The following is a 27,803-nucleotide window of genomic DNA, read 5'->3' on the forward strand; positions in this document are numbered from 1 at the left end:
TATTTTTTGGTTAAATTTTTAAAAAAAAAAAAAAAAAAAAAGAACCAGTTAGGTTTTTTTAAAAAAAAAAAAAAAAAAAAAAAAAAAGTTTGCAGCATTTTTCAAAATGGCAGCTTTGCAACAATATTAAATCCGACAGGCTTACTGGTGCATCTCTTCTGTTTTTTTTTTGTTTTTTTTACATTTTGTCTGTTGCTAAACGTTGCATCTTAATTATCATGAATCCTCCAGCAGGAACTGTCCAACAGTCCCTCAAAGACATTATTGTGCATTTTATTGCCCTCTCTGTGGCCCTCTGTGTGCCGCTCTCTGTGGCCAGCCCTCAGGTCTGCTTGACCAGCCATGTGTGCAGAGATTCCCCCCACTGATGACCGGCTCAGCCAGGCGCAGTGGGAATGCAATAACAGCCTCCTCATAAAGACGAGTCACTCGCCTCTATCAGCTGCGAGGCTCATCGCAGCTCTATAGATAATAAAACCCTTGCGAGCTGGGGCGGGGAGAGCAGAGCACCGGAAGCAATCTGCCATTCATAAGATGTGCACACAGGAAGCAGCGCCGAGATACACAGAGCAAACTCGAATGCACGCCGTCCACCACTTTATCCCCTCAGACCGCTCGGCGTAAACAAGCCGCGGCGCCACGGACGGCTGAGGCTACCTCACGGTTCGCGATGCCCCGAGCCGAGCGAAGCACTTTAGAGCGGCGTTACGACGCTCGTGTCAACAGCGCAGGGGAGAGAGAGAGAGAGAGAGAAAGAGAGAGAGAGAGAGAGAGAGAGAGAAAGAGAGAGAGAGACCTGCGGATAATAACTCGGGAGACAAAGGCTGGAGAGGCGATCCTCGAGCGTAATTACCACAACACAAACAACAGGGGATTACACGGCCCTTTGCCGAAACCTCAAGCTTCGGAGACGAGCACAAAAACTCTTGTCGAAGGGCTTGTGTCCCATTGAGCCCGGCTCTAATTATGGGATAAACAGGCTTATCCTGAGAACGGCGTGGCGTATAGATGTTATCTAACCCTGGGTGAAGACCTTGACGGTGAGAGTTGGGTTACTAAAAAAAAAAAAAAAAAAAAAAAAAAAAAAAAACCCACTAAAGCACAACTCGATCTGTCCTCCAGGTATCCGGGATATTTTTTTTTTTTTCTGGGATTGTCTTTTTCAAAAGGTTCAGGCTCGTTAACCTGCGAGGACTTACAGTTCCCTCAGCCTCTGGCAGAACTTCCATCCGTCAGGGTTGATGCGGGCTATGGAGTTGTTGCTGAGGAAGAGCTGCGTGAGGGAGCTCAGGCCGTACAGGGAGCCGCTGTTCACCTCCGTCAGGTTGTTGTACTCCAGGTGCCTGCAGGAAGTACATTTTAGGAGAAAACAAAAAACAACAGCAGTGAGCATGTCCTCTGCAGCAGGTCCGAGCATTCCTTGTCGAGGAAATGCAAATTTGTTTAACTCACAGGACTTTCATTTTGGACAGGTTCCAGAAGGCGCCGTCAGTCAGTTTGCCGATGGTGTTCCTCTGCAGTTTCAGCACCTCCAGACTGGACAGACCCTGGAAGGTCAGACCCTCGATCTGAAGGATCCGGTTCCTGTTCAGCTCCCTGCAGGGTGGACGGACAGACACGGCACCTCTAGTACATCACACACAGTAAACATTTTAAATCAGAGAAACAGCCTGGAGTTAGGCGATTAATTACTGGTTTTTGAAGATTTCATTTTGGGGGGGAAAAAAATCAGAATTTGTTATTTTCCTTTTCTTCCAATGAACTCCTCGTGTTTTTGTATTTCAGAGTGATGTCAGAAAAAGGACAGCCACTGTGTTTGACACACCTGTTTTACAACTTCTATTTATAAGGTCGCTGAATTCAGGTCAACTCTACGTCCTTATTAAAGCTGTAATATTAGTAAAATGAAGTAGTAATTTTATGAGAGCTCCTACACAAAAAAACAACAAAAAGTTCAACTGAGGGACGTTGAGCATCTTGTTAAGTTAGTATGAGTTTTACAGATAATACTTAATAGAAATACTTAATCTTTTGACACCACGATTGTGTGAACAAGTGTCTATTTCGAAGAAAAATCACACAGAACGGGCTGGTTATGTCAGATTTCAATAACAAGAAGCTTTTTTTCATTAAAATAACTTTTTTTTCTCCTAATTTTAAGACGTTTTTCCTGGTAAAATTGTCTCTTAATTCTGCTAATTTTTTTATTTTACTCTTATAATTAAACAAATATTTTCGTAGCCTCGCCCTAATACTCTGTTGTATAACTCACAGAAGGGATGATTGAAATAAAAACTGAAAATATTTTCTGTCATTTGAAATGTAGTTTTGTAGCAAAAACAGCACAAAAAAAAAAATCAGAAAATCAGATTTTATTTCTAAGCCATATCGCTCAGCCCTATAACAACCTTATTTTTCTCATTTTTTTCTCTGTCTTTATTCTGAACAGGCATTCAACACAACCAGTTTGAACCACCGAATCCACCTGGTGACATCGAGAGACAAGACTTACTTCTGAACTTAGCTGTAATAAATAAAGTTGACAAAAAAAAAACACAGCATCAGATGCAGAAACTACACGTGGTCTCCTCTTGTATGCAACATTAAACTGTGCAGGTGCTGCGTTTGAAGGCTTTAAAAGCCCCCAGCGTTTCCGGAGACAAACATCCATGCAGGTTCTTTTATGTCTCGCATGCATCACCGCCAGCATCTGGAGATACAGTGTCACCCGGACCACCTGTCCAACAAAAGGCACCTGAGGAACCCCGGGGTGGGACTCCCATTACACGAGCGGCTCCGGTCTCCAGAGTGAAGGCGTTGAGCAACGAAATGGGGTCGTTACGCTGGAGGGAAGTCGGACGAAGATAATGGACCACGGCGCTGGGATTGAGCTAACCACTTTGGGGATATGGAGGAAGGCAGTAAATCACTAATAATACAACTCTGGTGTTTACCTTGTCAGGCCTTATCCACTCCTGGAGGTATAGCTCACACTAACAGCGTTCTAAATGTTAAACACACAGCGCTCAATCAACAGACACCAGGAAGCCACTCCTCGACCCAAACTCTTAAATCCTCTCGGTTCTCTCAAGTCTCCCAAAGATACACAAGGGAAGCGCCATTCGTTTCCCGGCCTGACTGTGGAGGTGAACCGGTCACGCAGATTTAAACACCTTTCAACGCACAAACCGTGATTTAAAAAAAAGAGAGAAAAAGAGAGAGAGAGAGAGAGAGAGAGAGAGAGAGAGAGAGAGAGCGGTACTCACAGCTGGGTGAGTCTCGGGAGCTGGAAGGCTCGGATCGGGATCTGGCTGATGCGGTTTCGGCTCAGTCTCAGGACCTGCAGCGTTGAACCCAGGTGATCCAGCGCTCCGAGTTGCAGCGTGCTGATCTTGTTGTTGCTCAGGTATCTGAAAAGAGAACAAAGATTTACAACAAGCCATGGCGGCCAGCAGTCTCTTGCATTCTGATAAAAACGCACACAAAAAAAAAACAGAACCGTCGGCCTCACGCGGTACTTACAGGTCTCTGATTTGAAGTCCGGAGGGAAAGCCGTCCCCCCGCAGGTCGGTAATGTCGTTATTGCTCAGGTCCAACGTTTCCACGGAAACCAGCTCTGTGGTTCGGCTGCCATTGATAGTGCGGATCTTGTTATGATGTCTGAAAAAAAAACAAAAAGGAAAACCTTTACAATCGGGTGTGTTATGAAAATTACTTTGCTTAACCCACGGCTAACAAATCAGTCAAGGCACTCCAATCCGCTCCAAGTTCCTTAAGCCCACTTAAGGCACGGCGAGAGCAGGGTACACAGAACCAAGTGGCCACAAACCGAGTCCTTTAAGAGCTCCCAAGCAGAAGCCGGCCTTCTGTAAACAACTCCAAGGACACAGAAGAGGCGGCCACCGAACGTGTGATGAAATGTACTGATGGCAGCATGTTTTTGGACGCAGGGAAGTACGAGGACATGGTCTGGCCTTTTAAAGCGGACCCCAACAAATGTAAGCTGGCAACTGAGATGGCAGGAAAACTAAAGCGAAGGACCACAGTGGAGATTAGCGACACGGAAACGTTCCGCCTGGCTTGCCGTATGTTTGGTCACGCCGCATGTGTCTGATGGAGACGTGTTTCAGCCATGTTTGGGGGTTTTGTAAGGAACGATGGGGCTCATGTCTGCGTTCCAACAACTCAAATTTAAGAATTTTTAAAAACCATTACGAACGGAATTTGAGGCCAATATCAAGAGAAATGTAGAAACTTTGTCCAGCCAAGTGGTGATGAATTTGCAGTTACTGAAGATGGATGCATAAAGCTAGCTAGCTAGCTACCATTGTACGTCACCAGTGAATAAACTCTGGCCTCAGTTACTTGCGCGGTCTTGTAGCATGAGAGTCCCGCAAGTTGAGTTATTCAAAATGGAGTGTTTTTGTTGTTAGTTTGCGCTTTTGATTTATGAAACTCCTAACTGACTGTTCTTCCTGTCTGAGACCATTAATTAATATTTTTGGAAGGGCAATTTTCTGTTTATAGAGACTTCATGATTTTATTNTCNGNTTATATTGTATTTAGGTTTTTACATCCGTTTAACTTATTGTTTTTGGCTGTTTTGCTTACGTGTCATGTCTATTTAAAAAGTCTTCCGTTTCCAGTGTCACGTGTTCTTTAAAAATTACAGTGACACTATCATTATATTAGTCGGAAATCATCTCAAGATGACAATATTATTGTTTATTGCTAAAATTTCAGTGACAATTTATCGTCAGGCAAGATTTGTTATTTTGACAGGCCTAGAATCAAATGCAAATAGACAGCATTGAATATCTAACCAATTCCCATCATATATAGAGATATAAGTAATTACATAGTAAGGAAATATCTACTTGCAAACGTCATAATGATGATGGCTGGTGTGTGTAAGTTTGTGTGTGTCAAAATGCAACAGAGAGCAGGTGCTCCCTAAGGAAAACTCATAAAAACAAAGCTAGTCCCTACTTCCTCTCTGGCTCTCTACCAGCAGATGTACACACACCATCAGCCACACACACTTTCTGGTGTGCGTGAGTGTGTGTGTGTGGGGGTGTGTGTGTGTGGGGCCACATCATAGTGGCCCACCTGAATAAACAGTGGCAGAAATGGTTAAGGATGAGCACCCATGTGCAAACACACATACACACACACGCACACGCATGCACACACATACACACAGGGGACAGAGCTATGGACAGTGGCTACAGTGAGCCAATGCCGCAAAAAAAGGAGGGAAGGACTGGCGAAGAAGAAAAGGAGGAGGGGGGAGGCGCTGAGGGGTGAGGTGGGGTCAACAGCTGGTGACCTCTTGCTGGGAAAAACAGATCAGTCTCAAACTCTCATCTCTCTCTCTCTCTCTCTCTCCACATTCATTCCCAAAGCCGGGTTCCCAGCTGTGTGTTAGAGACAGATAGCGTTTGAAGTCCACGTCGCTACAATGGTGGCGTTTAAAAAACAAAACAAAAGAAAACGGTTCTCATACGGCCGCTGACGTCTGCGATAAAGAGGAAGCCCGGTTACCTCTCGTTCTCCTTTGATGTCCGAGGCTCTCACTCGCCCCGATTTCTCTTAATTCCAAATCTCATTATTACCCTCTGACCGCCTGATTAGCATTCGGCCGGCTCATTCTGACACTCCTTTTGATGTGCGGAGAGAGCGTTACACTAGCAGCGCTGCCCTCCCGCTCTCCAGCCGCACCTTTGAGGTCCGCCGTTTGGGCAGTAACGTTCGGTTTGATGTCGGCGCTCTGGACAAAAGGAGAATTATTTGAAAATCAGATCATCCGTTTGATTTTTATCCCAAGCTGCTCTAAAGCGCCTCTTTGAAGCCGACTGCAGACATAGAGACAGTTTGTGCTGCTCCGCTGTCACTTTGACACTGTGTTTTTAAAACTTTTTGTTGCTTCTCTCTCTTTCCCTCCCCGTCTCCCCCTGTGCCACCCTGCTGTGGCATTCTGGGAGTCTGCGGGACCTCAATAGGCCTGCCAAACGCATTGTGGGAACTGAGAGCCTGGCATCTGGTGTGTAGATGGCTCGGCGTTAGTTCCTCGGTCGAGTCGAGCAAGCTTGTTTATTTTATGGATCTGTGCCCGGACAAGGTACGGGGTTGTTTACTAGCCTCGAGGTGTACCAGGGTTCTTAAAAGATCCGGTTTGGAAAAATTTCACGCTGTTCCAAATGTTCACTCTGAAGTTGGGGTGGGTGATATTTGTAAGTAATGTGTTACTATAGTGCTAACGATGAAAACTACTTCTTACTTCTTTTTTATGTCTCAGACCCACCATGCTTTCTGTCAAAGCTGCCAAATCAGGACACAAAAATGAAAAAGGTATTTATATAAAGTTTTAACACTATGAATATACATTTTTCATGAATTAAGTGCCGTAGATAATTATGTTACTAAGAAGGTTTGGAGGTTGGAGGAATGATGACTTATGCAATTTTATTTTATTTTTTAAAGAAAGAAATCATTCTTGTTTTCAATCTTAGTCATCAAACTTTGGAAGAACAAAAGTGAAACAGCTAATTTTCCCTTCCTGAAACGGTAAGAAAGAGCCTCCCGTAAACGTTCAGACTATCAAACTCTGGGCGCCTGGGAGGCCGTCACACCGTCGGACCATCAGACGTTAGCGACCGCATATGTGCCGCTCTCTGTCTTTTTGGAGAGTTTGCCGTTGCATGAATTTGTCTGAAGGCGGGATGTTCTGTTCGTTTTGTCACATGAGTGTCAGCCACCGTCTCACTCAGACTTGCAGTCAGACGACATTCCAGACAACCTCCGGCCAGGGGAAAAAAAAAAAAAAAAAAAAAAAGACACCGGCACACAAATGTTCTCTCTCTCTCTCCAGCTGGCTCGGTCGGTGCCGAGCTCGTTTGCGCTGGGTCTGCTTTCAGAAATAAACGGCTGACCCTGGTTTCACTTCATTCCTCCGCCTCTCTGCGCTCTCCTCTGGACTACCTCACCGCTTCCCCTAATCTCGCCTCTTTCGACATGTAATGATGTCACCCTTGATCTGACACCGTTCAAATCCCTCATCCCCCTCGCTGCCTCCACGTTTTCTCCTGCCTTCCTCCTCCCCCTCGCTCGCTGTTGCCCGTTTTACTGTAAGCCGTGTGACTGACAGCTGCAGCTGCGCAGCGCGTCGGCGGGCCCTTCGCTTCAGCTGCGTAGCTTTGTAAAAATCTGACCCTCCCTCCGGCCTCCACTCCCATCAGGACAGCAGCCTTTCCTCCCCAGCAACAGGCTTCGAGTCAGGCCAAAAAAAGACAGACCCCGGCCCTTTTGGACGAGCTTCCACTTTCCACTCTTCGCGGGGGAAGTAAAAGGTGAACTCACTCCGGTCTGTTTTGGATCAGAAGCAAAAGGATCGACACAAAACTAAACATCAACAAAACAAAACAAAACAAGAGAGACACCTTTTTATTGAGTTATTACAGTCGGCGTTGCCTAATCTAACTCAAACTCCCCCCTTCTTCTAAACCAACTACGGCTCACAGAAATATTCTGACCACATCGGTGCATCATGATGAATTCTGAGAAGCAGGCAGATGACACACAAGGGAGAGGCGAGTGTGTGACTCCCACAAAAGCTCGGCGCGGAAAAACGATACGCCGATGATCAAACATGACACGGAGCAGCAGCTGTGCGCTTTACTAGCGAGCGGGCAGCCGGCGCGCTGCAAACGTGTGAACGAAGCTAACGGCTAGCAGTGAATGAGCTCGAGTGAAATCTCTGCTGAGATTGTAGTGAAAATGATTTTGTTGTTGCCGTTGTTGAAAGAAGACAGCTGATGTGTGGCATTCTAAAACATGTGTTAGAGGCTAGCATAGTTAGCATTAATAGCTTTCTTAGCCACACCTTAACTCTATAGTTATCATAATGGATGCCTGCATTTCCAAATCTGGCATGTTTTATGATCGGTATTTTAAGCTCAAACGGATAAAATAACTTTTCGCTTATACTTTATAGTTGCAGTATGTGGCATTTACAAACAATACGTTTTTTTTATACTTTGTCATGACAGCATAATATGAGACAGCTGATCCGTGAAAAACTAAATCAAGCTCTTTTTCCTTCTGTCCGAAACCACCAGTCAGAGCCTTAGCGCCGTGAGTCAGCTCTCTGCTATGCTGTAGCTAGTCCTCCACAACGTAGCCTGACATGACTGCTAGTTAGCATGAGCCAGCGCGTACACAAGCCTAATTAACTGCACTAAAACACTCCTCTTGGCCCTGATTGGTTGTTTCTAGCAGAGCGGTGTAATCTTCAGGCAGGCATAGCAGCACAGGGAGGCGGTGGAAGAGCTTGATTTTTTTTCACAGATGTTATGTCTCATACCATAACAGCATATTGACAGTTTAAACAAATATGGGGAAAATACTTTATATATATATATATATATATAAAAGTTCCATACAGCAGCTTTAAGCCTTTCTGTTATCTGGTGAAAGTCTCGTTCTCTGCCTGAATGAACATCAGACATGTCATAAAAATGACTGTTTCCATACATCTACGCTTCTTTTGAGTGAAACAAAAAAAACCTTTGACTTCTTCACCCAGTTAAAGCGTCTCCCCAAAGAAGATTAACGTTTATGCAACCTAGTAGAGCTCAAATAAGACAAATTCACATAAAGAAATGATCTCATGGTGCCCAACAGACGCTCACCAGTCAGATCCAGTCATGCATTAAACTACCCCATATTGGTAACCCACTGATTTTCAGTAAATCATTATAGTTTATCATTTTCAGATTTTCAAAGCTTGACTCTAAACGTCTGCCTAAGTTTTTAAGATTTAAACACACAGGCGGTTTGTCTCAGTGACCATTTTAAGCCTCGCAGAATCTGCTAGCTTTAGCTAAATCCCGCCCCGCAACATGTACGAATCCAAACTATAAACATGAAGCACCACTGCAAGTTTCCTCAAACTTTACTTGTTACCTGAACACATCACGAATCTTTCAACTGTTTTGGATGAGAGACAGAAAGAGAGAGAGAGAGAAAAAGAATAAAGTCAATCTGCTGATGGACTGCTGAGCTCACATTTGTGACACACAAGCGTACACACACCCTTCCCAAATACGGCTGTAAATCTCCAGCAAGATGCCAGTGCAGGCAGCCCTCCCCCCCCGTCCAGCAGGCACGGTTTCACAACCGGGAGTCAAATCCATATACGAGCCGACACTCCAAACAGCCAGCGCAGCTCGCTGTAGACAGGACCACATAGCCGGCTAATGAGAGCCGTCGCTCACTATAAACCGTTTGTCGCTCTCTCAAGACATGACTGTATTGATGGCAATGGGGCTCAAAAGAAAAAAAGAGGGGGGGGGGGGATTTGATCTGCTTTGGCGCAGCCGGGTTGTATTAATAACAATCTTCACATTAAATCAACATGACTTCTGAGGACTGGAAGTGTCTCTAGTCTGACTTATGAATGCAGTGGAGGAAAACACACTGCTGCAGAAAGTAGGGCAGTACTCACAGGTAGAGGGATACAACGTTGGAAGCGGCCCGTCCTAAATCTGGTATGGACGTCAGCTCATTGTGATCCAAGCGCCTGTAAGGGACAAACAGTAGGTCAGGAAAAAATAAAAATAAAAACAGGAAGCGTTTAAGCTAAAACAAACCCATTAGATCCACAGAAACATTTGAGTTATCAAGAGCTGAATTTGTAACAAGACTCCAATAAAAAACCCCTCGCTTTTCTCGAGATCACACGGACGCTTTTGAGCCTTTGTGAGTTCGCTGAATTCGATCTGGACATAAATCAAAGCATTTCAAATACTACTTGTCACGTCTGCCGCAGAGCAAGCGGCAGGTCATCCTTGTAAAAACCCAAAAATAACACGGGAGTAAAACAGATGTCCAGGAGCGTATGACTGGTGGTCCGGCCTGCCAGAGATGTCACCAGTGCGTGTATTATCTGGCCAGTGTGTGTGTGTGTGTGTGTGTGTGTGTGTGTGTGTGTGTGTGTGTGTGTGCGTGCTGCGCGCTGGCGCTGAGTGACACGAAGCCAAGCCCCTCTCCTCGCCGTATAAAATATTTACAAGGCCAGTGCTGGCCACAGTATCGGGTGGTGGAGGGAAGGCTTAATATAGAAAACCACCACTTAATTCTTAATTGGACTTAGTTCAAGGCGACACACAGGAGGATGCTGCTGGGAAGCACGCTGACATTGGTCCGCATCGAGTCGTTTACAGCGCAAAAGTCTCAATTTTTCACACTCTGTCACCTTATAGCCACTGGCTTCGACGTTATATTGAACAGAATGCTGTTCAGTATAAGAATCTGAAAAGTATGGAGTGCATTTGTGTTTAATCCCTTTTATCTGTGAAACCCGACAAATCTGGCCTGGAGGAAGTTTCCAATTTGTCCACAAGACAAGCAGAGGACACAATCTTTAGTTGGTGAAACAAGGTGGTGGCAGCATTATGCTGTGGGAATGTTTTCTTTTCTGCTGAGGTTGGAGCTGATAAAGAAAGATGGTTGGTGTGCTTGCTACAAACACACAGAGTAAAACCCATCACTGGCATTTTCTGGATTGTCTAGAACGTTTGAGGCAAGATTTGAAGACAAGCTCAGGCTGAAATGAAAGAATAACTGGATTTTGAAGGAGATGTATAAGAATCTAGAAGTAAAATGTGCATTTGGGAAAGGCTAGAAGCAAGATGGGTGTTTTTATTTTCCAAAAACCAAACAGCTGCCTTTCCTCAAAGTCAGATTATTGTGGAATTAGCCAGACTGTGTCACTGAATATGAATAGTTTGGTGAACAACGAACGCCCTCGTTAACACGTTTGTTAACGTTTGTTATCTTTTGTGCACTCTTCTCTCCAGCTTTGCTCTCAGTACGTTCCACTTCCTAAGCGAAATCATCTCGAGCCACAAAAAGTCCAGTTTGAAGTTTGCCAAAAAGCTGCTAACAAAGCTAACAAGGTAGAAGAAGCTGCCTTGATCAGATGAACTCAAAATGTTAATTTTTCTGATTTTTAATTGCAGAAAATGTTCACCTTGCATCCTTTTCCTTCCGCTTTGAAAGCTATGTAGTACTTTATGTTGGGCTACACATTAAACATGTTGAAGCTGTGAGAAAACTGGAAAAACTTCAAGGGACATAAATGTGACAAAAGCACTAATTTGAGTAATTCGGCTCAATACTTACAGTTCACGTAAGTTAGGAAGATTGGCAAAGGCTTCGGCGCTGAGGGAGGCCAGCTTATTGTGTCCAAGATTTCTGAAACATGGGTGAAAAAAGAGAGAGGTTTTAATACAAAAAGCAGACCACAGCTACATGCGGTATCACATTTTAGCTTAGCAGCTGTTTAAAGCTTTTCTGTCAAACCTATCTTTTCTGGCAAAAGGACTCTGATCAGCTGCAGCAATTACAATTACATCTCCCTATTTGACAAGCAGCTTCATCCGTACGTGTGGAAACACTGCAGTACATAAATCCGGTTGGCCTTCAAGGGAAGGCTTCGGATCGATACTGTCGATGCAGAGTGCCTTTCTCCTGGCTCACTTTCCAAACATGACCCGCGGGCCATCCATCTGCAGCAGTCAATTTGCACTTTAGGCTAACAGCGTATTTAATAGCTGGCACTTGACTTGTAAGGAGGCTTATTAGAGAACGATTTGTCCGCTGATACGGCGAGACTGTCAAACAACAGGTGAAAAAGGCTGCGTTTGACATCCCGACACCTCATGAAGGATGAAACTCTGGTTTAATTCAATTTCTTCTGACCGTTGCACGTTGCCAGGGCTTCTGCAGGTTTCACCGATTCAAGTTTAAGACATTTTCAAGACCATTGGACATGAGATTTAAGCTCTGTATCTCCACAGAAACATGCAAATTTCGTCCAGCCAACTGGACATAAATTTGGACTTGTACGTGATGGACGCAAAACAGCTAGCTAGCTGGATAACAACAGTAAGTTAGCAGCTAGTTACCAGTATCTTCAACCACCTCAAGTCACGTGACACAATGAAGATGATTGTGTGTAACTCAAGCTATTGCCTGACAGAAAAAGTCCCACGAGAAATCCAACTTCTTCCAGCTAACTTGTAAAAAAGTTAACTAGCTAGCTAGCAAGTGTATGTTAGCAGCCAGTAACCGATAAGCTCAACTGCCTGGAGTCGCACAACGCAGTGAAGATGTCTGCATGCGACTCAAAAAAAAAGTTCCAAGAGAAAAGAAAATACATGAGATTAAATAGTCCTGCCAAGACAAATCCTTGTGATTAATATATTAAAATCCAACATACTTTGTTAATGAATTTAAGACATTTTAAGGTTTTAATGTTAGATACATAAGTTTAAGATTTAAGAGTGCGTGGACACCCTGGATATGAGATATAAGAAAATCAGGTGCTGTCACCCAGGTGAGGTGGGGGTTGCCAAGGCGACCGCAGATCCTGTATGGTGAGCAGAACAAGGCTGAAGCCTGAACTTGCAAAGTAAAGTTAACATTGTATATGCAGACTGCATGTTGGCAGAGAGCAGCCCACAGTGAGAGCGGTGTTTGTTTGTGTGTGGCAGTGGGGTTAAGCCGGGTGAGACAAAAGCAGCCCACAGCCGTGTGCCGCTTTCCCTCCGCACAGACGTGACAGACGACAGGAGAGAGTTTCGGAGAGACGGCAGAGAGACCGGGGACACTTTTACCTGATGCAACACATTCCTCGGTCTCTTGTGTCAGCGTGGCCTCAAAAGACCGCAGCAGGAGGCGGAAACGAAGGCAGAAGCTGTTACTTTGTGCCAGACATTTTAGAGAAAGTCGAAGGCGATATTAAGGAAGCTAATGTGTTGCGGGTGGGTTAATAGCAGGGTGCGTGTTGGTTTTTAAAAACAATCTGTCTCAATCATCCTCTGATTTGACAGATTTGCCTTTGTAATCGTCTGTGCTCGCTTGCAGATAATGACAGCTTCTTTGCCCAGTTTTGTTTTGTGTGTGTGAGACGAGATAATAGCAGAGCATGCGTCTGCCCTCGAGGCACGGTACGCAGAAACGCCTGCGTCCCGACGATCGTGTGCTGAGGAACCTCCTATTGTGGGTTAGTTGGCCAAATTGTCATTCCCCCCATCTGCAATAGGGGCCAATTACAGCAGAGCCTAAAAATCTGTGTTCACACAAACGGCCTCTGCCTGGAGGTCCATATAATCAGCCAACGCGTAAACACGCTCGCGCTTTCACAGGGTAAACTACGGAGAGTGATTCATACGCTCCAGGAACAGACAAAAATTTTCTCAACCCAATTTTTGACTAAGAAATGTCGCAAAGCTTCTCGTCTAACGTATCAACTCTCTCACGACTGAAGTTTGAAACAAAAACAAGTGCGCAACAAACAAAAGGGTGACTCACAGAAACAAAAAGAGAAGCATGTTTGAGAGCTAAACCTGTCATGCAGGTGCCAAAGGCCACGGCAACAAACGAAACTAGTCTTTTGTGTCGGTACACAGGCATGCGTGTGCCTTTCTCTGAGCCACCTGTGGTGTTTACACAACATAGGCTTTTTTCCCCTCCACTTGTTTCAGACAGATTTATTCTCTTACCTATCAGATCAGATAAGTTTCACAGTGTTTTAACACCTACTGTGGCAGGAGATGGTGATAAGGCCGGCTTTCCTGCCTCAACGACTCCCCCCCTTAACTCCCCCTTTCTCCCTCTTGAGGAAAAAAGAGGGAGGGTAAGTTAATGCTTTCCAGAAAGTGACCTTAAACCCTTGGAGGCCGTTTTGTGGAAGAAACTGCTGTGACGGAATCAGAGCTACTGGCTGATTAGCAAGTGGAGATAGATGTCGACAAAAACAAACTAAATCTCAGGAAAAATAATTGCTACATTATCCTTTCGGATTCTAAGGTTTATCCACCAGGAATCTCTGCCACGTAATCGAAAAATGCCGCGTTGAATTTCGCGGTACCGCTTTTTTATTAAGCAAGACTAACTGGATCTGACCTGGAACCAAAATCTGTTTTTCCCCACTGTTTTCAAGACTTTTGTACCGTCTGCCGGTATGATCTATTATTATTTTTGAACAAACTGTTGGCAATCAATCAGCCAAAGGTCAACATAGCTTGTCTCCCGTCAGCAGAAGGTCCAGAGATCTGATATAAGAAGAGTAAAGGCTCATCCGGGATAAAGGAGCCCCATTCCCAATCTCATCGATCAAATCCCACTCAGCTCGCTGAACTCAACTCCAGGAGAAAAAAATAATTGCCTTCACTACACCACAAATCCAATCACATTTCTAAATATTCTGTCAAATTTGGGCAATTTGTCTGTGAATCCATTCTTGGCTTTTCCAACCCTGTTGGCCTCAGCAATATTCTCGCACTCATCTCTGGGGACCCCAAGGTGTTCCTACACTATGAATATATAGTCCATCTAGCAAGTTCTGGGTTTCTCCTCACAGTAGGAGATATCTAGAAAGCATCAGAGGAACTTGTCTGCCCTTTTCAGATGCCAGAACTTTCTCTATTGACTCCTTTCAGAGTGGAAGAGCAGCAGATCTATTCTTAGTTACCAGATAATTCCTCTAAAGGTGCAAAGGCAAAGTTTTATGTCAGCGTCAAACTTTGCCTTTGCATCTTCTGTGTTGCATATTAGTAAATTGCTTGTCGGGAAACTGTATTCACATCAAACTGTTTTGTACGCAACACCAAACTGATTAGGTCGAGAGTTGGCACAACGGTCAACGAGAGTACGTTGGATGCCCTGGTGGAGAAGAAAGAGGACTAGACGCCAAACTGGCTCAGCAAACTTGCTAGTATCAGTTTGTTTTGTGGGAGACAAAGCAATTTGTCCCGAGAAAAGTGGGCAATCAGAACACTTTATGAATCCCAGTCATCCGCTGAATCCCCCCAGAAGTACACCCGAGAATGTTGGAGCCTTAAGGCTACCTTATGGTTTACTGCAGACAGCATGCTAATCTGCCAGTCTCTCCACTGTGAACAAGGCATTACAGGGTAACGTTGAGAGGGTTGTAGTGCATTACGTTAACATACGCGTCAACTGGGACCTTTAAACACACATTGATGCGTCGCAATAAGGTGAATTGAACAAGTGAGGAAGGGATGACAGCGCAACTTCGCCACTGGTATGAGTTTAGAGGAATGTAACTGGACCAGATCCCTCATTACTGGAGGGGAGGCCACAGTTCATCCCATTGTACTCCCATTGGGACACAACTTGTACACCTCTGGGTCGAAGCCCTGCTACATTGGTTGAAAGTTAACATTTAACACCAGGCACCATTCTTCAATCCCGACCAAGTTGAAATAAACTTCTACTAAAGTCAAATTACGAAGCTCATAAAACCCACATCCTGCTGAGTGACTTTCTTTGAAAGAGAAGTAGATCTCAGCCTGCAGCGGACGTTTCAACACTGGACCATTCTGCTGATGTCACAACGAAAACTCATTAAGAGGCTTGAAGAGAAAAAAGAAATAGCTGTGGTCCGGCTGCTGCGGTCATACAGTAGGAGTACCAGTGGTGAAGTCACAACATATGACACCATGCTTGTAAGTCAGCGGACAGTCTGTTTGCAGGAGGACGTGGGGAGTGAGGGAGCGGGGACACTCGCACATAACAGGCATGCATCACCATTATCTCTCCCGTTTCTTCAGCAGATAAGCGGGGAGTGAACTTTGCTCGCTGAAAGTGTGAAGTGATGTCAGTGATGAGTCGAATGCGGGTCCCCGCTGCGAGACAAAAGCCCTTTAATGTGCTCCATTTCGGAGCACCATAAAGCTGGTCAAAGAATAACCTGCGCGTCAGAGAGCCAGACGCACACAAACGCACCGCTCTTCCCGTCATTAAGGGGCCGCTTTATGGCTCAACAACTGCAGTGAGAGTGTACACAAAGCTAACACCCGCTCCAATTTACACACAAGTCGTGCAGCGAGGGAGCGGAAGGAGGATGGTCTCTTATCAGCTTAGATGAGCATATGCCAGCCGAAAACATTTGCTATAATAAAGATAAATCTGATGAGCTAAATTTTGGTCAAAACACTAATAGGCGTAAAAATCCTGGAAAAGCAATAAGAGATCATATTTAACAAACACATTCCCCACCCCAACAATACACCAAACAACGAAGCAGAGAGAGGCTTTGAAAATCAGTCGGCCTGGAAGGTTTGGCTCCGATTCTGAAGGTGGCCCACATCTTGGAGCCACGTGTTCTTCCTTGCTGCTGCTTTGGGGGAATATGGGGGAGCAGGAGATGGGAGGAGACAGCACTCCAAACAAACAGGCGTGAGGCAGAAGAAACCGTGCGCTTAGCCCCGAGGCGCAGCGTGAACCCGTGGCCAGACCCACCAAGCCCGGCTTGGATGCTAAAGAGGTCCACAAAGACTTGCTAAGTCCCCGCTGCACGCATGCTAGCCCCACAGGCACACCGGCCCTGCACTAAACCCCGGGTTCAGATGAGATGACAATGTAATTTGTTACAAATGGCGCCAGACGTTATGAGCAGAGGGAAATGAGTGTCTCCAATTAATCTGAAAGAATAACATAAACACGCTATGTCTCTTTAGCTAGGCTATTGGTACAGTACTACAAGCGAGGCTGACCTTCTGCTCTTATCTTCAAAGTGCGGAAAAAGATTGTTTTGTCCAATTTCTCCCACCCCCGCAATGTTGTTTGTTTTACTCACAGAGCAATAATTACCAGGGATGGTAATAATTTCAAGTGCAGATTGCTAGACGCTGAGGTTTTACAGCTCTTTTGGAAAACATAAATGGTGGAAACACAGTTCCTGCAAATCTGTCACTTCAAAATCTCGTTCCTTCCCAGTATCCAATTCCCAGTTTTATCCCCGATAGTTTTTTCCAACATTCTGGACACCTGAGAATTAAACATTTACTTTGGGTTTTTCGGTACCTATCATAAATAATAAAATTGAAATCACCAGCTCTATTACTAGAGCTCAAATATTTGGAAAATCTGGACTGCGTTATGGATAACCCTACATCAAAAACATCTGTCAAATTACAATTTGTGCTCTGTAATATTTGTGTTTGTAAAATGTCCAAAAGGAACCGTGTCAACACTTATTTTGTTACCAACACACATCAGATCCAGTTCAGCAACCCGTCCAATTTTAAACACTGATTTGACTGGATCTAGAGCCCAAAATAATTAAACAAATGCTGAAATGTAGAGCAGAGAGTTGGGTAAAAGAACATGTTTCAATGCAATAAAAAGATTTTCTTCACATATCCTATAGTTTACGTGCAAATGATGATACACAAAACTCACCAGACAGTACAAGAAATGCGTTTTAGAAGAAAGAGGAAGGCTTTTCTTCAATTTTATAGGGAAAACTAAAAAGGATGAGTTCATGTGTTCCTTTTATAGATGCTTTCAGACAAGTTGCATTTGAGTGGTTACAGGTCTGTAGAATCAGGTCGAGTGGCTGCTGAAACTCAACTCAGCTTTTCAAGACGACGTTTACAGGGCCTGCTGATTTCCTCAATGTGGAAAACGGCAAAGGAATCATGGAATTTAACAAACATAATGGAATCCATGATTAACCAAGGAATCCCACAGCAGTCGCTGATATCGGCGAGTAGTAAGGGATAACCAACTTCTGTAGATGCACATAATGTTCCAGTGTCTTTCAAAGAATTATAGGTAAATGCTTCAAAAAAAACTCTGAATGTTCTGCTGAAATTCAGCATTTTGACGTATTTGTTAAACTTGAACTACAGTAAATGTGGACCTTTTTTAATGATAAGGTTAGAATGGGAAAAAGTAGAATTTTACTGGATCAGTAAAATCAAGAAAACTCAAAAATTTTTCCATATTTAATTAATTCTTGTCTCAAACTTGAAAGTGACATCCACTAACTCCAGACTTTAATACTACGTAGGAACCCTTCAGGAAAGCTAAAAAAATAAATAAAATAAAAGGATCCAGGGTCCAAAATAAAAGTATTTGGTCCAATTCTTTCCCCAGCCTTTGAAGCCATGTGTGTTTTCCAGTCAGAAGTCGATCTACTTTACGTGGTACCTCTCGCTCTCCCTCCAAGTCACGCTGTCGTCCTCCACCTCCCCCCCTCCAATCTCCTCCAGATTTCCAAACTCTTACCAGATGTTGAGACTTCACAGATGATTCATTGATCAACTTCCCTTTGTAGACACTGACTTTGAGAGAGAGAAAGAAAAAAAAAAATCCCTGAAAGACTTGGCACTGTATGCTGTCCTCACAAAAGTGCCATCTATTCTGCGGAGCGAATTCCTCCAGAATGACTTGTGGCAGCAGCTATTTGATTATCATCAAAGCCGGAGCGAGGCCAAGGGCTCATCCCGTATCTGCGTGTATTTGTCAGACTTTATCTCACTCTATCAGACTTTTTCAAAGAGTGGGTCATCCTCGGCTGTTTCTTTCTAAGTTGTTCGCAGCCAACTTGTTGCATGAGTTGTCTCACATAGTCAAAGGAAAACCAATGGAGAAAAAAAAAGAAACTGTCTGCCTTTTTGTGTGTGTGTGTGCGCGTGCGTGCGTGTGTGTGTTTTAAACATTCCTAATGGAAACTCCTGATACCTTTTACTGACAGCAAGATAAGAGAGGGGAAAGTGAAGAGCAGCTGATAACAATCAGAGCCAGCGATAATAAACTCTCCCAAAGCCTCGAGTTGGGACTTTAAAATATCCGCCAGAGGACATGCGAGTCATAAGGCTAGCAAAACTATGATAATAAACAAACCGGGTATAATCACTCCCCAAACCACAAAATTACAAGGCTGTGGAGTGAGAAATGCCCCAGAAACCACAAGGGGCTCAGCCTTGCTGAGTGGTGCTGCTGTTGCTGCATCTCTACCCAAACCGCTGAAATGTTCGTGGAGTTTTTTGTTGTTTTGTTTTTTTTCTTTCCTTTTCGAACATGACGCGCCGCGCACGAGTCCGCCCCCGTCCGTCACGCTCAAAAGCTTGCGTATTTACATATTTTCCATACCGAGCAGTGGGTTGGAATAAGGTATAAACAAAAAAAAAAAAAAAAAACCCACGCTAGGACGATGTACCGTCTCTTGACAGCATGTGGCGTTAAAACCAGACTGGCCTGTAACGTTTCATTTCCTCTGGCTTCACCCATGCATGTTACGACGTGGGTGACGGTGGCTGAGGTTTCTGACCGCTGACATAACTTTTCCCAACAAATGGAACCAGCCCGAAGGCAGCGGCAGACCTTCACAATGACAAAACACTTTCCCCCACCTCCACCTCGCATACCTTGACACCTAATCCCCCCTTGACGCCGCACCCCCTGCGCCTCCTACCACCATGGCCGTCATGAAACCACCGATTCCATTTCCTGAGGGTAGCAAGCGGCCAGAGCCAGCTGCTTGGAGGTGGTGGCGCTCACCACTAGTAAGGTTTTCCACAGTGTGGTTGAAGGCGACAGTTTAGGGCTCGCTTGCAACACATCGGTGTGGCTGGCGGGCACGCGCCAAGATAAGATTTAAAGAGCATGAACAAAAATACAACAGTATTTACACCAGAAATTTAAATAAAAGCACATCACCTCATTTAGTGCTCGCAGATTTAAAGCGGAGAAGCAACAAGTGCTAAAATTATAACATCACCTTTAAGAGTTATTTTTATTTCAATAGACAAATTGGAGGAATAAGAAACATTAGAGACATTTGATAAATTAAGAATTTCATCTCTTTTTGCTTTTCTGCTCTTTACAAACTGGCAGACTAACAACTTTGCATTAGGTGGTTAGCTGGTCAAAGTGGCTGTAGACGTGGGTCAGTTACCATTACAAAAGGTAGGCCAAGGGTTTCAGACCCACTATTTCAACCCGTTCGTCCTTTAATTTGTTGACAGAGAAAGTAAAGTTTTCTACAGCCACCTGGCGTTTAGACTAATGCAACAGAACAAAGCTGCAACTTCTCCATCCACTGTAATACAGACAAATTTTGACAAAAAGTAAAAGTAATAACTTTGACTAATTTAAAAATGTAATAATCAATGTCATATTCTAGCAGCAGTAGGAATAATTGTTGCTTTTATTTTGGATGTAAAGGAATTAGATCTTGTTCATTTGTGTTCATTTTTTGTTTGTAAATTCTGGTGTAAATACTAAGTTTTGTATTAAATTAAGAAAAAAAAGAGATAATGCAATAACTGTTGAATACAGTCCCATCCAACTGGCTTAAATACATTATTCGGCAGTTAATATTTAATTACAAGCCACATGAATCATATCATTTTATCAAATTTCCATCCAAACAGTCCAATATCGAACGATTGCATTGATGTCTTGTCCAGCTCAATTAAATACCACAGTACAGATCGTCAAGCTTATCCAGTTGTGAGAATATTCAAAAAAAATTAAAAAACTACTTTGTAAAGTAACAAAAAGGTTTAGCAGCTTTAAATGGCCACAGAAAACTCTGGCTACTTCTTCTGCTCTCTCAATAATAGAGCCGAATGAGGGACAAGACTGAAAAGTTTTTCAAAGTCTAAGAAATCAAAGGGTACATTGATAAGTGGCTTGCCAGAGGAAAATCTTACTTCCTCTAACACTTTACAAGCAGAGAACAACTGCGTGTTCTTCAAGGTCAGAACACGTGGATGAAAATGCATCCAGACTGCATTAAACTCTGTAGCCTTTCATGAGGACTTTCCTGCGCCAGACACAGTGACAGACACCCGGTATCTGCTTCATCTCCCCCTCAACGCAGCAAATCCGGGCCAAAATCAGCAACACTCACGCTTTTATTTACTCACAGAATCCCATTACGCCAGTGGCACTGTGGGTAAAAATGCTTTTTGCACACATTACACTGGCTGCAAATAAAATAAAACACCACTCCTGAGAGGAAGTACGCGGCCGCGCGAGAGACTGCTTGCTTTGTGTTTTGTTGGGCTATTCATCAATCACGAAGACGAAGTTCTGAGGCTGATGGTCAATTTGCTAAATGTAAGGAGCGCTAATGAAAAACAGCAACACATGTGGTTGATGAAGATAATATGCAAAAGCACAAGGGTGTGTTTAAGCAGTGTAAAAGATCTGTGATTGAAGACAGAGCCGGACAAATCGCCGATGATGTAATAGTAGACGGTTAGCATTGTTACTATGTGAGGCTACTTAAAGTAACAGTGAATAAAAAGGTCCGTATGGTGGTGTTCCCCAACGCCTCGGCCCCCCTAGGTCCCTTGTTGGCTCAGCCAGCCCTGCAGCAGATGTGCCAACATGTTTGCTTGCCTGAATTCTCATCAAGGCCCTTTGTTCGTGGAGGACCGTTACAATCAGGGTCCTGAGGGGTGATTATTTTGACAGCTGGAAAGCATTACTGTTTTGTTTTCTTCCACCAACAGTTGCGGCCTTATTTGTGCCAGTGATGGATGAGCTGCAGGCTAAAACCTGCCCTCTGGCAACCCATCTTCTCCACACAAATACTCATCAAAAGCTACTTTTTCCTCTCTTTTTTTTTTGTCTTTCTGAATCGATTGAGTTAGGTTAGAAAAATAAGGAGGCAGTTACATTTCTAAGAACGATTCATAATGATACACATTTAACCTGCAGAGGAGTCAGAAACGGGGAAGTAGTCAGAACATGAATCATGTTTAAAACAACTTGAACCAGGTTTATTTTGATTTTCAATACCCACTAAAGAACTGCAGACAAGTTTTAAAAGAGAGTTTATTCATCTGTTATAGACAGTTATTTCACTTTAAATTTTGTTTGTTTAAATTATTATACCCAAAGTTAAAGGGCAATGCTGACACAGTCACTCCACCACACTATCAGGTAAGGAAAATGATTATTTTGCCAGATTTATTCCCTCCTTCTTGAACAGTCCCAACCATCTTAAAATAGCGAAAACAGGAGGTTCATTTAAAGTTTTGAATTATTTTTGAATGATGAATACCTCAGTCACACATAGTTGATAAACAGATAGTTCTAATAGATAAAGAAAAGGCCTGAGTGAGACTGTAGTGTGTCACAGTTTCAATCTATTAACCCAAAATACCAGCTCAAACGGGGGGGTTCGTTACCACATTTTGTTTTCTTGTCAGTCTAGAAAATGTCTTTAAGTCAGACTCTCTTGCAAATGGTATCTTTGTTCTTAGATTCTGGCACCAGCCCTTTGCTCAATCTTGACAAGCAGAAAGTGAGGAAAAGTGAAATCGATACCATTCTTCCTAGCAGCCATAGAGCTACGGCTAACCTCTCCTCTGGGGCTCACAGAGATAAACGATTCCACAGTGGGGTCCTCCGTTCTCATGGCTGACTGTGGAAACTGGTAAAAGAAGTTCATATGAAACTTAGAATCAGACACAGAAACAAGAGAACTGCACTTAATCACGACCTTCTTGTAGGAGTAACTAATAACCTGCATCAAAAGTCCAGCCATCTTGCTACTGCTAGGCATGGCAGACACAAAATGTCAAAAAATCTTTCTGAAGAGAGTTAAAAATGAACAACTATCAGTTTAAAATTGTTGGCCGATTTTCAAAACCCGAGAGACGTCACATACGGCGATAAAGGTATGATAGATTTGGTCGAACAGCGTGTGGCGCACCACACAAAATCCGGTTTTCACTCGCCAACATTCAGATGTCAGACGGAAAAATCTCACAAAACTTCACAAGACCAAAAGTGAGTTCAGGGTAAACAAAGATGGCGGACTGGGAAGAAGCAATGGCGATATTTTATGGGTTAAAAAAAAAACAAAACAATACAAAGTCATTTTGCATTCTGCGTATTTTGGGGTTTCCCTCCATGTTTCCGTCACCTCGCTTTCTGATTGGCTACACGTCACATTCAACAGGCCGTGTTCTTGTTTCTCCTCCGGGGACACTACACATGCTGTAATGTCAGGCCAAGACAATCCAACATCCCCCGATTCTGAACGGACCAGATCACTCTTAACACATCACACACTTAAAGAGTGTCTCTTAAGATTATCTTAAGAGCCATCCCGATAATTTGGGTTATCCTTAAGACTGTCGGAAGGTCAAAATCTGGACAAAACTCTGCATAAAAATGTTGCCGTTTGAAGTAGGCATTAGATAAAGCACTTCAGGCACCTGGCAATGGGTCAAAAAGACTCTACTGGGGTTTCTTTGGGTTTGAAGGAACCATATAATAACTGTTTTATGCACCGACTCCAGAACAATAGCATTTTCTCCCTTTGAGCAGCCGGCCAACATGAAGTTACTATCTCCCTTCTCGCTCAAATGTGCAACCCTAGGTGTTTCAAGAGATAATCCACAGCCATAAAGCCATTCCCTTTGAAAACAAAAAGGCTGCGGCCGCTTAAATCTTGACTGATAAGGCTTGGAGGAGATAACACAGAAGAAGGCTCGGAGCGACGCTTGGACTCACAGCAGCTGTTTTCAAGCAGAACATTTGTCCCACAGTAAGACAGCCGCCGTCCACCATCCGAGTCTGAGCGCATGCATGATAAACTGCAGTTTACGGGGCGCAAGCTCCATTATTCACCTTTGGAGAGAGCTTCTTTTTTTTAAAAAAACAAAAAAAGAAAGTTGCATTCCTCACTTCACAGGGGGAAAGATAAACTGCTGCGAGCGGGAACCTATAGGAGTCGGAGCAGCGCTCGGGTCCTTTGGTCTTGAACCTCAGGTTTCCGGCAACGAACGGGAACCAAACACAAGCAGATGTTGGAAAACCCTGGAACAAGACGCCTAATTGTCACCGATGATTATCGACCGACTGCTGGAGAAGACGCTGCGCTTCGTGCTTCGGGGCGAGGATAGAGAGCGGTGTTGTCTTTGGACGAGTTGTCTCCGTCAGCAGGATGGTAGCTGAAGCACCCAAACACACTGGAGGATGGCTCGTAAAAATGTCCCAAAGCAGCTAATGTTCCTTAACGAGCTGACAGACAAGGTATCGACTGTTGTCAGTGGTACCCCGGCCGGGAAGCTGATTTATTCACTACAAATTCAATTTGTGTGCTATGGCTTCCAAGGCAGAAAAGGAAATGTGGATAATACTCATCATTAATCTCAGGGGAATAATGACGAGGGTTTATTTGTTATGACATGTTTGTTTGCTCAACAAAAGCAAACACGTTTGCTCATTCTAGCTCTAGGAACAGATATATGTTAGACTTTGGAAAAGGCAGTAAGTTTAGCAGGTCAATTGATTTCAAATGAAAATATACTGCAGAAATGTTATACATAAAAAAAAAACTTTGACGCTTTTAAACAGGTACAACAGACAAATGAATGTTAACAGCAATCTGAAATTTTAAGTGTAAATAACACGTCGTTATAAAGCTGACACTAAACTGCTGCAAATAAGCCCAACGAAATAGGCAAAAACCAGAAAGTAGTAAATTATCCTGCGCCAAATGTGTGTAATTAAGTCATAATCAACACTAGAGCTGTCCTTAGCTGTGTAATTATGTCATATTCAGCACCAGAGAGCCACATATAACTGTTCTTTTCTTTCTGGAAGATATCGTTTTCCAGTTTTCTCTGAGGCATGGCCCCTAAAAGAAGGAAAGAGATGTAGCAGTTCATTTAATAAAAGTAGCAGACTAGTTCTAGTCATCCCAGACTTATACCTGCTATAGCAGCTGCACTCACAGAGCCGGCCCAAAATGTTCTGGGGGCTTCAACAGAATCTGACTCGGGGGGCCTTACGACTGCTATCACTCACTCCTGCCCAGTGGATGTCTCTATTATATTATCCATCTTTATACGTATGTGTCTTTTACATCAAGCAAAAATAATACAGTTTAGAAAATCAAAGCATTTTGCGTTGTGCTTAGAGATTTAGTCGAGAATGAGTGATGATAAATAATGATAATTTTAATTTAAATTGTACTTTTTACATCTAAATTATGTGACCATTCAGGGGCTCTTAGGGGTCTATTACTGCGGAGAACCTGCTGGTGTGATTAGGGTACATTTAAAACTATTGTAAGGCTTAAGATTTAAATTTAAGATGCAAATGAACTGTAAAAAAAAAACAACCAAAGTTAATTTTCTTACTCAATGCTTTAAAATGAACATAGTAACTTGAAAGTAACGTGAAAATGTAAGCATGTCAAGTAATCTTTGTAAGTTTTAGGCTTCTTCAGTATGCAAGTCAATTCATTTTTCCACTTAAGTTTACTAACTTAACACCTATACAGTGAGAATTACGTTTGTATTTCCGGCTACAGGTTTCAGATAACTATTGCAATGTGTGTTCTTCAAACTAGTTAAAAAAAATTACAAGTAGCAAATAAGGTATCACAAATATTTTAATTTTAATTTCATAGACAAACGAGAAGGAAAAGCCAGTTTACGAAACAGATTTGTTCAGAGGAGTTTTGTTGCATCACCGTAACCCATACCCCACCAGCCAGAGCTGAAACAAATGGGGGCACATAAGCGTATATTCACTAAAAACTGCTAATGGAAGGCGTTGAAACTCAGTGTGTGGGCCCAGAGCAGCTGCTTAGTTTGCTTATGCCTTTGACCGGCTGGGTATGGACGCAAGCAAGAAATTCTTTCTCCAGCTCAGATTTCTAGACGGAAAAGTCCCTTCCCTAACGTGTCCTCTGCTTTCCATCAAAAGAAAATCTTTATCTAGTTGCGAAGTTTTTTTCCCCCCCTTTATAAACCCGCTTACCCCGTTATGGACTGGTCAATAAATAGTTTAGGGGGCACTTACAAGGAAACGGTCCAAACTGGAAGGTCCACAGGCGGGACTATCAGCTCCAGGCCACTGCAGTCCACCGATTCCCCGCTGCAGGTACAGTTCTGAGGGCAAGGTGCGTCCGAACTCAGTCCAAAACAGTTTAAGAGCTCCAGCGACAACATTAAATAAAAAACACAGTGAGAAACACATCCAAGCCGTCCCAGGGACGCCGCCATTTTGTATCCAGTATAGCAGCGCGGCCGCGGAGCTCTCCCGGTGCCCACAGACTGGGAAATGTATCAGTCTCGCTTAGGGAAAAGTAAAAACCCTTTGTAGCTCATTAACTATCTTTTAGTGGCACAAACGATAGCAGAAAAAACTTGTGTGTCCCTCTCAGCGGAATTCATCTCTGAAACAAATCTTTACTCCCAACTTTCTCCCCCGGAGTCCGACGCAGGAGTAAAATTTAAGAACATTCACAAAATAAACTAAGGTGGACTGTCGGAAACATTTAACTCAAATAAAGTAGGAAAAAGTGTCCGAAAAGGGTAAAAGAGTTGGCTTCGCAACTACGTTTGAAAACACCAAGGTGCCAAATGTTAAAGGACACTCTGCGCCCGACTCCAGCTGCTCTTCGTCTTTAAATCTGCCTATAGCACAAACTTCTAGCGGAGTTGGAACGGTTCGCCACCAAAAAATAAAAAAAGATATTCAGTAATTAAGTTAGAAACAGTGGTTAAAGCTCTCAAGTCGAGCGCTGCTCCGTGAGCTCTCCTCCAAATCTGAACCGCATAAATCCAACTTTGAAACACGGACTCGGTACCATCCAAAGAAACTCCACCAGCAGCTCGTCAGGTGCAGTCTGCGCTCACAAAATCTAGAGGATCCGATAAATAACAAAACTGCATCCCCCTCCTCCTTTCGAGCGTGCTTTGACCACCATGAGTTTTCTCCTTTGCCGAGTTACTTTTCCCTTTTTTGTGGGCGATCGCTCCGTAGTCCCACGTTGGAAGCACAACAGCGATCCCAGGATCCTCCCGTCGCTCGTTCTGATTGGCTGTTAGGATTTGTGGGTGGGCTGTCTAGCCACGTGATTGGTCGTCGAGGTTTCTCCCCGCATATCGGAGTGTAAGAACCCTTGAGCGGCTGTCACTCAACGCCCGCTGGGCTCCGCCTATGTTTCCCACCCGAGGGTGTGAAACCGCACCGCCCCCCCGGCCACTCTCACTGCTTCTTAAAGAGACAATCAGCCTCAGCTCAGTCCCTGTAATCGCATTATAACAAGCCATAATAACATAATTGGTTTGAATGCCCCCAATAACTCCATTCTGACACCAACATTTACATGTGAAACAAAAAGGAAGTAGTAAACAAGGCTCTGTTACACAAGGCATTTGAAAGAGAAAGAAAAGCTTTAGATACATTGACCTTATTAGTCAAACACTTTCAAAAGGGCCATCAAGAAAGTTTCAAAAACTGATTTTACTCCCAGTTTAATGCTTTGTAAGTCATCCAGTAAATGCAGACTTCACTCATCTTCTTTCTGATAAATTTACTTCACTTATTTTCTGAGGTGCATCACTAGAGTTGAAGTTATAGTTGAAGCTGCCTTTAATCCTCTCATGAAGTCAGCTTACATGACATCAGTATTCAAGATTGCATTAAACAACAATGATTTAAAAAAAAAAACAATTTGGTGCATATGTGAAAAGTCTCATAAATAGGGATTACATTTTCCACAAATTAGAATATGGATTCTGACTAGACCTGTTGGTCAGATAAAAGAAAATAGTAATAACCAGGTATCAGAGAGTGTGAGTCCTCCTTTCTGTCTTTTTTTTTTTTTTTTGGTCTGATGTAATATTCAAATATTAATTATTGTGTTTCATTAAATTTAAGCTGGAAATGATTACACAGAAATAAAGGCTAGAAAACATCAGCATGGGTGTAATTTGTGTTTCACTCAGGAAATTGAGTTTACTGAATCATATACATATATAGTGTGTGTGTGTGTGTGTGTGTGTGTGCGTGCGCGTGTGTTTGTGTATGTAAATATGGAAATAAAGAAAGATACATATCTTTTTCCCAAAACTAATATTACTTTACTATTACAGTCTTATCCTTTAGGGGATCTCTGTCTCATTTCACATCAGAAACAAACGTCTTGATTGAATAAA

General features: G+C 43.4%; 1 protein-coding gene across 1 annotated transcript in view; it reads right to left on the reverse strand.

Moving 5' to 3' along the window:
- The window catches only part of lrig1 (leucine-rich repeats and immunoglobulin-like domains 1), a 52,367-nt gene extending 25,730 nt beyond the window's left edge, over nucleotides 1-26,637 (reverse strand). Inside the window, exons 1-7 of the mRNA XM_015018181.1 lie at nucleotides 25,660-26,637; nucleotides 11,185-11,256; nucleotides 9,506-9,580; nucleotides 3,523-3,660; nucleotides 3,267-3,410; nucleotides 1,453-1,596; nucleotides 1,200-1,343 (exon numbers count right to left, since the gene is read on the reverse strand). Of these exons, the coding sequence (XP_014873667.1) occupies nucleotides 1,200-1,343; nucleotides 1,453-1,596; nucleotides 3,267-3,410; nucleotides 3,523-3,660; nucleotides 9,506-9,580; nucleotides 11,185-11,256; nucleotides 25,660-25,862 (920 nt within the window). The 5' untranslated portion in view covers nucleotides 25,863-26,637. The remainder of the gene's footprint in view (nucleotides 1-1,199; nucleotides 1,344-1,452; nucleotides 1,597-3,266; nucleotides 3,411-3,522; nucleotides 3,661-9,505; nucleotides 9,581-11,184; nucleotides 11,257-25,659) is intronic.
- Nucleotides 26,638-27,803: the final 1,166 nt, after the last annotated feature.

The sequence above is a fragment of the Poecilia latipinna genome, unplaced genomic scaffold, assembly GCF_001443285.1.
Source record: "Poecilia latipinna isolate Pla-1442-1.1 unplaced genomic scaffold, P_latipinna-1.0 Scaffold2242, whole genome shotgun sequence".
Taxonomy (NCBI): Eukaryota; Metazoa; Chordata; class Actinopteri; order Cyprinodontiformes; family Poeciliidae; genus Poecilia; species Poecilia latipinna.